This window comes from Mus pahari, chromosome 3 (assembly GCF_900095145.1).
Source record: "Mus pahari chromosome 3, PAHARI_EIJ_v1.1, whole genome shotgun sequence".
NCBI classification, from domain to species: domain Eukaryota; kingdom Metazoa; phylum Chordata; class Mammalia; order Rodentia; family Muridae; genus Mus; species Mus pahari.
In genome coordinates, this window is record NC_034592.1 from 135,123,522 (window position 1) to 135,134,225 (window position 10,704).

Sequence of the window (10,704 nt, forward strand, 5' to 3'; positions counted from 1 at the left end):
GTCTACAAAGTGAGTTCCAGGACAGCCAGGGCTGTACAGAGAAACCCTGTCTCGAAAAACCAAAAAAAAAAAAAAAAAAAAAAAAGAGGAGAGAGAGAGAGCGCGCGCGAGAGAATGCAGAACTAAGACTGCTCTGATATAGTTCTCCTGCCTATAGTGTCAACAAACAGGGGAGCCTCAAGCAAGACCCTCTACTTCCTAACCTTGCTCAGGGAAACCCAGCAGTCCACAAGAAGCTGAGGCCCAGTTACCAAGGAAAGCCTCTAAAAGAGGCTGGGAAGAAAACTGTCCTCTGGAGGGATGATCACCGAATAAGGCGATGTGCTAGGCCTTTGGTGCTTAAAAAAAAATGATTATAGCTTCTGTGCACCATGTATGGGGTCATCAAAATGTATCATTGTATGCATGCAGGATATACGGGGTCCTGCTACACCATGCTTAGAGAGGCGGTCAGATGACAACCTTGTGGAATTTCTTCTTCCACGTTTGCATAGACTCTAGGGATTGAACTCAGGTGTCAGGCCACTGCAACTGTCTTTACCCTGAGTCACTTAAAGGTCCCTTCCTTTCCTTTTGTTCTATTTCATTTGGGGGGGGGGAGGGTGGTGGCAGGGAGAAACGGTGTCGTGTACCAGGCTCATCTGGAAATTGCTATGTAGCTAAGGACAACCTTGAACTTCTAATCCTCCTGCCTCTGCCACCCAAGTCCTCCCGTGTGATGAGATGACAGTCACGGTCCACCATGCTCAGGGGTACTGGAGATCAAATCCAGACCTCCTCACGCCCCCAAGGCTTCCTGTACACTAGGCAAACACTCTACTGACCACGCCACACTCTTGGCCCCTCTCCCCACAGAGGAACTTTGGATGGATTATCTGGGAGCCTCCACTGAGGTGTGGGATAATCTATCACCCATTCCTTCTAGATGAGGCTGCTCAGATACAACTGTGCACAGTGACTTGCATGTTAAGTGGCAGTGTGAACCCAGTTGTCTCTAATGAAGCGCCATTAGGCACGTGTAAAGACACGCACAACATGCTTTAGAGTTTGCATGGCAGTTTCGAATGGATCTCAGTTCCCTCTTTCAGCCTTCCTCACCCCTAGGCTCTGCCTTACTGGACCTCCTCTCGGGCTTCGATCATCTTCCCAAAGAACACAGGGTTTGCAGCAAAGAGGAGGTGACCTGTAGCCCTGGCTGTGGTCCCTGCTTGAAGGAGCAATGTGTGCATCCGTGAAATGGAGATGACCACACCATCTGGCTCAGAGTGACGTGTGGCCAGTGAGCCAACAACTCACCTGAAAGTCGTCAGCTGGCACACAGTGAACACAGAATGTACTGCCTGCCCATAATTGAAATCACAATTAAAGAAGGGTGACTCTGGGGCAGCCTGGACACAGCTCCCTCCCTTGTACCTGCAGCTGGCAGCCAGCGGAGGATGACCCCCTACGTTGACTGCTACGCCCAGCGCTCCTATCCCATGCCAGATGAGCCCTTCTGCACAGAGCTCAGCGAGGAACAGCGGGCCCTGAAGGAGAAAGAGAAGGGCAGCTGGACCCAGCTGAGCCAAGCAGAGAAGGTGGCCTGTGAGTATCGGGCTAGGTGGGCTGGCTGGAGAAATGGGAAGGAAGGGAGGGCGGTGAAGTTTGACTCACTCTTTTATTCACTGAACCTCCATGTCTGAAGGGAGTGACATGGTGGACATGAGAAGGGTCACTGACCTCGTGGTGTGAGACAGAAAGTGTGGCTAAGGTTGGATGTATCCCTGGGGATGCAGATCCAAAAGACAGATGGGGTCCCCAGGAGGTCTTACTGGGGAGTCCAAGTGACATGGAGAAAGGTGTCACAGCAGGTGACAGGTGTGGAGGGTCCTTTTGACACTAAGTGGGGCACAGAGAGGCAGCTGAGGTAGGCAGGGAGCAAGGAGGTAGGAAGGCTATGTGACCCTGGGCTAGCCTTGGCTATCTAGAGCCTATTCCACATTCCACAGTTGGGGTGGCAGACATCTTTTATTTCAGGACAGAAGCTGGCTCGCTCGCTCACCCACTCACTGGGTGTCTTACTGGGCATCTACTACAAATGCAGATCCTGGCGATACAGTTGGGGACAAGCTAGGCTGCATCCCTGCCATGTAAACACATGCCCAGGGCTCTGTCTGGCTCCTTTCCTTTTCCTTCCTTCCATGTCCCCCACCACTCTCCCATCTCCCTCCCCTTCTTTTTGTACCTCCCTCTCCCCAACCTCCCTCTCTGCTCCACCCTCCTCTCCCTCCTTCCTTCTCCTTCATTCCCTTCCTTCTCTCAATTCCATCCCTCTCCCCTCTATATCAGAAAGGGAGTGCCCTCTTTTCTTCTAGTTATTTATTTGTTTTTATTTTATGTATTTGAGTACACTGTCACTGTCTTCAGACACCCCAGAAGAGGGTGTCAGATCCCATTATAGATGGTTGTGAGCCTCCATGGGGTTGCTGGGATTTGAACTGAGGACCTCTGGAAGAGTAGTCAGTGCTCTTAACCACTGAGCCATCTCTCCAGCTTCCCCCCCCCTTTCCTTCTTTACTCAAATGTCACCACACTAAGTATGTCCCATACCCACCATTAAGTGGCCAGCAGCTGGTCGGACAACCCTAGGAAACCGCGGCTCAGGAAGATAAAGTCACTGGCTTGGCCACACAGCTTAAGACTAGACATCAATCAGGACTTGTTCCCACACAGAAGGCTCTGAGACCATACCACAGCCATACACGTACTCTGGGAAGGTTGGTGAGCTGCGGGATGGAACCAGTACCCTCGACAAACAGCAACTGAGCCTGGACCTCTAGCCCTGGCCCCTGCCTCCCCCCACCCCCTCCCTGCTCTCACCTTCACCCCACCCCCTCCCTTCTTTCTGCTCTCTGGGTTGAGAGTCACTGTGGCAGCCAAACTGCCCAGCCCATGACAGTTCTGCCCAGGAGACTGTGCCAGCTCACATTTTTCCTTCACACAGTCGTTTCAGAGCTATTTAAAGTACAGAGGAACATTGTTCACTTGGGGCTGACACCCTTAAAGAACTGTAAGGAGGAAGGGAGAGAGGGGAGGCCAGGATGAAGAGCGGCAGAGAAGGAAGGAAGGGGGCAAAGAAGGAACGAGGGAAGGAAGGAACGAACGAAGGAAGAAAGGGTCAGTGTCCTTCCTGAAGTCCTCCTGAGGCAAGGTCCTTGGCACACAGACACTCCTTGTCCCCTCTGTTGATTTTCCACTCTGTCTCAGTCTGAGCTGAGGCACCACACTACGTTGTGGGCCACCATAGGCCTGGTCCATACATCTCCCCATAGCCATGCCAGAGCCTAGGGATCTGACTGTGACTATATTTTGATAATTACCAAAAGGTATACAACTTAAGCAAAAAGAAAGGTTTTTGTTTGTTGTTTTTGTTTGTTTGTTTGTTTGTTTGTTGTTTTTTGGTTTTTTGTTTGTTTTTGGTTTTTTGAGACAGGAAGAAAGTTTTTAAGTTGGCATGATGATATACACTTGTTTTTTTTGTTGTTGTTTTCTTCTTCTTCTTCTTCTTTTTTTTTTTTCCGAGACAGGGTTTCTCTGTGTAGCCCTGGCTGTCCTGGAACTCACTTTGTAGACCAGGCTGGTCTCGAACTTAGAAATCTGCCTGCCTCTGCCTCCCGAGTGCTGGGATTAGATGATATACACTTGTAATCCCAGCCCTGGGAATGGCTGAGGCAGTAGGATTATGGATTCAAGGACAGCCTGGGCTGTGTAGTGAAGTTCTTTCTCAAAATAAACCAATGCTTTATAGTTTTAAAGTCATAACGATACTAAACAGAGCCTCCTGTGTGTAGCCAGCAGTCTGCGTGCCGGGAACACTGGTGAGCAGAGCCCTTGTTCTTCCAAAGGTCTGGGAGGGTGCACTCTACAAAGCAGATAAAACCCTCAGCAAGGGGAGGCAAGGCAGGAAAGTCCTGATAAAAATTTGTCACATAAAAGCTTGTTTTTGTACTCCTGTGTTAGAAATCCACCTTCCCTCTTCAGTTAAAATGAACTTAGCCAGGCAGTGGTGGTGCATGCCTTTGGTCCCAGCACTTTGGAGGCAGAGGCAGGTAGATCTCTGAGTTCGAGGCCAACCTGATCTATGGAGTGAGTTTCAGGACAGCCTGAACTACACAGAGAAACCCTGTCTCAAAAAGAGAAGAAGGAAGGGAACCCTGTCTCAAAAAGAGCCTGGGGGATCTCACTGTGACTATATTTTGATAATTACCAAAAGGTATACAACTTAAGCAAAAAGAAAGTTTTTAAGTTTCTAATTTTTTTCCACGTGGGAGAGGTTTATTATGCGGGGATGGGGGGTGGGTAGAAGGGTAGAGAAGAGGAGAGAGAGAGAAAGAGGGGGGAGAGAAGAAGGCGAAGAGAAGAGGGTGAAGAGCAAGTTTCTAATTTTTAAGCAAAAAGAAAGTTTTTAAGTTTCTAATTTTTTTCCACGTGGGAGAGGTTTATTATGCGGGGATGGGGGGTGGGTAGAAGGGTAGAGAAGAGGAGAGAGAGAGAAAGAGGGGGGAGAGAAGAAGGCGAAGAGAAGAGGGTGAAGAGCAAGTTTCTAATTTTTAAGCAAAAAGAAAGTTTTTAATTCCCAGGGCTAGGATTACAAGTGTATATCAAAACCAAAACCAAACCAAAAGAATGGACCCAAATCAGTCTTCCATGTGGCTGGCCAGGTCCTGTGGGATCTGCCTTCTCCTGAGGTTCACTACCCCCTCAGCCACACCGCCTGCCCTTGGCCCTTCCCTAGAAGTCCTGAGGCATTTAGGTTAGTTTTTTGTAACAAAGGGTTTCATAATATATCTTGGCTGGTCTGGAATCCAATAGGTAGCCCCAGCTGACCTTGAACTCACTGAGATCCGCCTGCCTCTGCCTGGCCAGTGCTGGAACTGAAGGCATGTGCCACCACCCATGCTGACCTTGTTTAATTTCAACTTGACCTTCTCTGTTCTTAAACTTGGGTTCCAAGATCTCTTAGAGGCTTTCTCAGTCTCCCTAATAGAGGGGGCTTTCCCGCCCCACCCATAACACGTTTGCTGAAACATTCGGCGTCTCCCCTCTTAATTTCCACGAGGGTAGGAATTTTTGTTCACCTTGGTCACTGCTGTGCACACGCTTTGGGTACAGAATGTGTCCAAAAGGATCTGATGGATGAGCTGCCTACAGGGTGCGACATCCAAGAAGCAGAGAGGCAGAGGTGAGACTGTAGCTCAAAACAAGTAAAACACACAAGCAAACAAGAAGGGGCTGGGGTACTGGGGAGACGGCTGGGTCAATAAAGTGCTGCCTTGCAAGCGTGAGCACATGGAGTCCAGGAAACAAACAAACAAACAAACAAGGATAGCAAGCACTGGCCTGCAATCTAGCTGTGGGAGGGCCAAGACAGGACAATCTCTCTGGCCAGCTAGTCTAGACCAATCAGCGAGCTTCAGGTTTAGTAAGAGACGGTCTCAAAATACACAGTACAGAGGGATTAAGGAAGATAAAGATGATGACCTCCAGCCTTCGTGTTCCTGCACACACATGCCCATGTGCACACACTTGCACACACAGAAGCTGACTGAACAGTTTATGGTGCAGGAAGGGACAGCCAAGTGTCTCAGGGGCCAATAACTGGCTCTTTAGGGTCCTTGGTATGGTTACCCGTGAATTCCTGTACACACACACTGCCTGCCTCCAGTGTACCGGCTCCAGTTCCATGAAACCTTCGCAGAGATGAACCATCGCTCCAACGAGTGGAAGACGGTGATGGGCTGTGTCTTCTTCTTCATTGGATTCACGGCTTTGGTGATTTGGTGGCAGCGGGTCTACGGTGAGTGGATGGGTCATACATATGGCTGTAGACCGTCTATGCCCTTTGTGTCCAGAGCCACACTGGCTGAGCTCTCATAGGGACCATATTTAGGACTCATCTGGAGAGCTCTGAAAAGTCTCCACAGAGGGAGGGTGAGGAACAGAACATGACCACCTAGTGGGGGATGTAGGGAGATTAGCCCTTTTGGGCATTAGTTTTCTCATCTGCAAAATGGGACCAGCTTTCTGTGCTCTCCTGAGGATTTAATGAGAGGGCTATCAGTCCAAGTGGGTGCACGAACATGAATGTGGTGTTTTTGATTGCTGGGTATTAACTACATATTTCTTAACATGTTTTCAACAATTGGAAGACATGAGTCTATTGTCTTTTCCTTTTTTTTTTTTTCTTTGTAGACAGGGTCTCACATTTTAGCCTTGGCTGTATTAGACCTTACTAGGTAGACCAGACCAGTCTGGCTTCAACCTCACAGAGATCCATTTGTCTCCCAAGTGCTGGGATTAAGGTGTGCACCACCACCGCCCAGCTCCTTTGTTTCTTTGAAAGCAGGTTTACTCTGCAGACCAGGCCGACCTCAGACCTGGGAGTCAGGGTTAGGTGTGCAGGAGCACTCCTACTGGGTCTATTCTTCTCTCACAGGAAAAGGCCAGTGAGACAGGAGGGCAGCTCTGCAGCCCCTCTGCCCCAGCACACTTAACCGGAAGGGAAACTTACCTTTGATGTATAAGATGGGGTTTCCATGACCACCCTCTTTTGTTCATGTCCTATTGGCTACAGATGATCACATGTCCTTACTTAGCTCCAAGGAAAGCTGGGAAATATGGGAAATGTCCCTTTTCTGGGAATCCATAACCCCAATGCAAGGTCTTGCTGGGCGGTGGCGGTGGTGGTGGTGGTGGTGGTGCACACCTTTCATCCCAGCACTCAGGAGGCAGATCTCTGAATTGGAGGCCAGCCTGGTCTACAGAGTGAGTTCCAGGACAGCCAGGGCTACACAGAGAAACACTGTCTCGAAAAGCCAACCAATCAACCAACCAACCAAATAAGGTCTTATTCTTTACCCCAATGTCCTAGTGTTCTGTTGCTGTGAAGAGACACCATGACCATGGCAACTCTAATAAAGAAAAGCATTTAAAGTGAGGCTCATCTAGAGTTTCAGAGGTTCAGTCCATTGTCATGGTGGCATGCAGGCAGACACGGTGGTGCTGGAGAAGTAGCTGAGGGTTCTACATCCAGATCAGCACACAGCAGGAAGGGAGGGTGACATGGGGCCTAGTTTGGGCTTCTGAAAGCCCACACCTAGTGGCACACTTCCTTCAACAAGGCCACACCTCTTAATGCTTTTCTTTTTTTTTTCTTTTTTTTTGGTTTATTTCGAGACAGGGTTTCTCTGTGTAGCCCTGGCTGTCCTGGAACTCACTTTGTAGACTAGGCTGGCCTCGAACTCAGAAATCCGCCTGCCTCTGCCTCCCGAGAGCTGGGATTAAAGGCGTGCGCCACCACCGCCCAGCCTCTTAATGCTTTTCAAGTAGTGGCACTCCCTAATAACTAAATATTCACATGTATGAGCCTATGGGGCCACTCTTGTTCAAAGCCCCACACCCAGGCTGGTGTGAAGGCCAGTGAGTAGCCTCAGGTTGGCCACAGAGCCTCAGCAATCGCCATTCTGCTGTAAAATTTCAAGTGCTGAGAACACCAAGAGTCATCAGGGGTTGGTTTTGTTTGCTTGTTTTCAGAGGTACGTCATTTCTTTCTTTCTTCTAAAATGTTATTTAGTATGGAGGTCAGAGGACAGCTTTTGGGTATCAGAGTCAGGCCTGGTGGCAAGCACATTCACCGTTAAGCCATTTTGCCAGTCCTTTGGGTGTTTACTTGTTTTAAGCAGGGTCTCGTTATGTACTCCTGGCTGCCTTGGAACTCTCTCTGTAGACCAGGCTGACCTTGCATTGACAGAGACCCGCCTGCCTCTGCCTCCCAAATGCTGGAGGTAGCCTGCTGTGACTTGTGTAAAGACTTGATGTGAGTTCCTGTCTTGCACAGACATGACATGGGGAGGTCTTTGGGAATGGTCTAGCTCAGGGTTTGCTGTGTCACTGGGACCCTTCTTCTCCACCGCTGGATAGAGAGTATCAGTGACAAGGCTGGGAGGTGGCCCAGTCAGTAAAGAACTTGCCGTGTAAGCATGAGGACCGGAGTTCGTATCCCATCCCAGCACCCACACGAAAAGCTGAGATGTCAGGCCAGAGGGAGGGCTCCGCAGTTAAGAACACTGGCTACTCTTCTAGAGGACCTGAGTTCATCCTTGAAACCAACATGAAAGCTCACAACAGTCTGTAAGTCCAGTTCCAGGGGATATAGCATCCTCTTCTGGTCTCTGCTGACACCACACACACACACACACACACACACACACACACACACACGGTGAACAGATATGCATTCAGGTGGAACACCAATACAATAATAATAATAATAATTCATAATATAAATTATATAAATGTATAAGTATTATAGTTATTGTTATTATTTTTGAAGCTGGGCCGTGGTGGAGCACATCTGTAATTCCAGCATTGGGAAGGTAGACTGAAGCCAACCTAGTGGAGCAGTGAGCCCCGGGGACAGTGAAGAACTCTGTCTGGTGGGACTGGCGAGGCAGCTCAGTGGGTAAAGGAAGGTGTGTGCCACCATGCCTACAACTTGAGCTCAGTTTCCAAGAGCCACGTGCTGGAAGGAGAGAACTACCCCCTCTAATTCCCCCACACATGTGGCACAGCTCACACGGGCTCTCCACTGTGCACACCCCCACAAATAAATGGAGGGGAAAATTAAGTATCAGGGTAGCGCCTAGGCTAGGAGGGTGACCCTGGGGAGCAGTGTATATAGATTGGGAGTTCTAGCCCCTGGGCCTTCTCTAGTCCATAGGTAAGGGTCTCTCAAGTCCCTCTCTGAGGGTCTAGCCTTCGGGTTAAATGCTGTTCTCCCCTGGTGTTTATCATTACTATGTCGCCCAGGCTGTCTTAAGCTCTCTGTCCTGCCTCAGCTTTCCAAGTCCTCGGGTGACAGGCCTGCACCTCTGCCCAGCTCCCCAGTTTGTAAAGGGAACAGTGTCGACCTACCTTCTACTCGCCATGATCTCTCGAAGCTGCAGGATACAGATGGAGAAGGCTCTGCCTTGCCCTCGCTGTCTAGTGGGCAGCCGCAGCCAGGGCTTCCTCTCTGTGCAGCCAGAGACATGCTCAGTAGGCCACAAGTTCTCACCCTCTATCCCCATGGCCCTCCACACAGAACCTACTCCTTCTGCTGAGGAAGATGAGGCTCAGAGAGGTGAAGTCATTTGTTCAAGGCCACACAGTGCAGAAGTGTGTGTGTGTGTGTGTGTGGGGGAGGTGGGAATGACCAGGGTAGTTCTCAAATCAGTCACTGGTCACAGAGTTAAGTGAGGAAACAGACTCCCTGTGGGGAAGGAGGTGCAGGAGGACTACGGCAAAGCTGGGAGCAAAGCCCGGGTGGGAGCAAAGCCCGGGTCCTGGACCGTACTCAAGAGTCTGGAGAGCCTGTTGGTACACACCATTAATCCCAGCACTGGGGCTACAGACGCAAGTGGATCTCTGTGAGTTCAAAGCCACCCAAGTCTACATAGTGAGTTTCAGGACAGCCAGAGCCACATAGGAAAACCATGTTTCAAAAAGAGAGACAGAGACAGACAGAGGCAGAGAGGTGGGGGAGAGCCTAGTGGTAGCAAGAGCACTCTTGGTGCAGGGGACCCTGACGGTGTGCCTGGAGACCAGGCTCAGAGTCCCAGCGGCCACACAGACCTGGGCTGTCACTGTCTCACCCTTGCCCTCCCTGCAGTGTTCCCTAAGAAGGTTGTCACCCTGACGGAAGAACGGAAAGCCCAGCAGCTCCAACGCCTCCTGGACATGAAGAGCAACCCTATACAGGGCCTGGCTGCCCACTGGGATTATGAAAAGAAAGAGTGGAAAAAGTGATCAACATCACATGTCTGCCACCAGCCCTTGCAAACCGCTTCAGCAGCCCAGGAGACCCCTCCTCTCCCCTCCCCTCCCCTCTCCTCCCTTCCCCTCCTTTCCCTCTTCCTCCTGTCCTGTCTCCATTCCCTTCTGCACCAATAAAAGCAGCCCGCTTTGTTCCGCCTGCAAACTCCCCTTTGGACTATCTGTTATCTAAATTTAACCATTGAGATGGGGGGGGGCAGGGGGCAGGAATAAATCATGAAGGGTCTCCTGGAGGAGTGGGTTTGGGGCTGGGCATTAGGTAGGATGGGGGGGAAGACAGGATGGAGAAGAAGGCATTCAAGGGAGGCAGTAGCGAGGCAAAAGCACTCTGAGTCAATTAACAAATCTTTACTGAGCACCCGTGCATGCCTAGTAGTAAGACCCCAGGCTCGGGGGTGCTGCAGTAGATACGACCAAGTCCTCAGCTTCACAGAGAAGACCTTTCTTCTGTGGAGGCTGATACAGTGAATAATAAATAATGGAGAGAAGCATTGTGTTGTGGGAGACGAGTGCCACTGCTAAGAGCAGTCTGGGAAGCAGGTGAAGAGCCTCTTAGGGAAGCCGGCTCTTCTGAAGGGGGCGGGGTAGAATCAGGGGGGAAGCCTCGCATGGAGGGTGGAGGGTGGGTAGCCTGTGGAACCTCTTTTACATGTGTGTGAGACCCGGAGTTCCATCTCTGGCATTACACGCGCGCACGCGCACACACACACACACACACACACACACACACACACACGAAAAGAAAAAAGAAGCTTGCCTATGATCCCAGCACTCATGATGCAGAGCAGGCAGATCTCTGAGTTTGAGTCCAGCTTGCTCTACAGAGTGAGTTCCAGGACAGCCAGGGCTACA

The 10,704-nt window shown here is 50.3% G+C and overlaps 1 protein-coding gene across 1 annotated transcript in view; it reads left to right on the top strand.

The window, feature by feature from the left end:
- LOC110319299 overlaps positions 1-9,997 on the top strand; it is an 11,868-nt gene extending 1,871 nt beyond the window's left edge. Inside the window, exons 3-5 of the mRNA XM_021194787.2 lie at positions 1,420-1,584; positions 5,705-5,836; positions 9,689-9,997. Of these exons, the coding sequence (XP_021050446.1) occupies positions 1,420-1,584; positions 5,705-5,836; positions 9,689-9,825 (434 nt within the window). The 3' untranslated portion in view covers positions 9,826-9,997. The remainder of the gene's footprint in view (positions 1-1,419; positions 1,585-5,704; positions 5,837-9,688) is intronic.
- Positions 9,998-10,704: the final 707 nt, after the last annotated feature.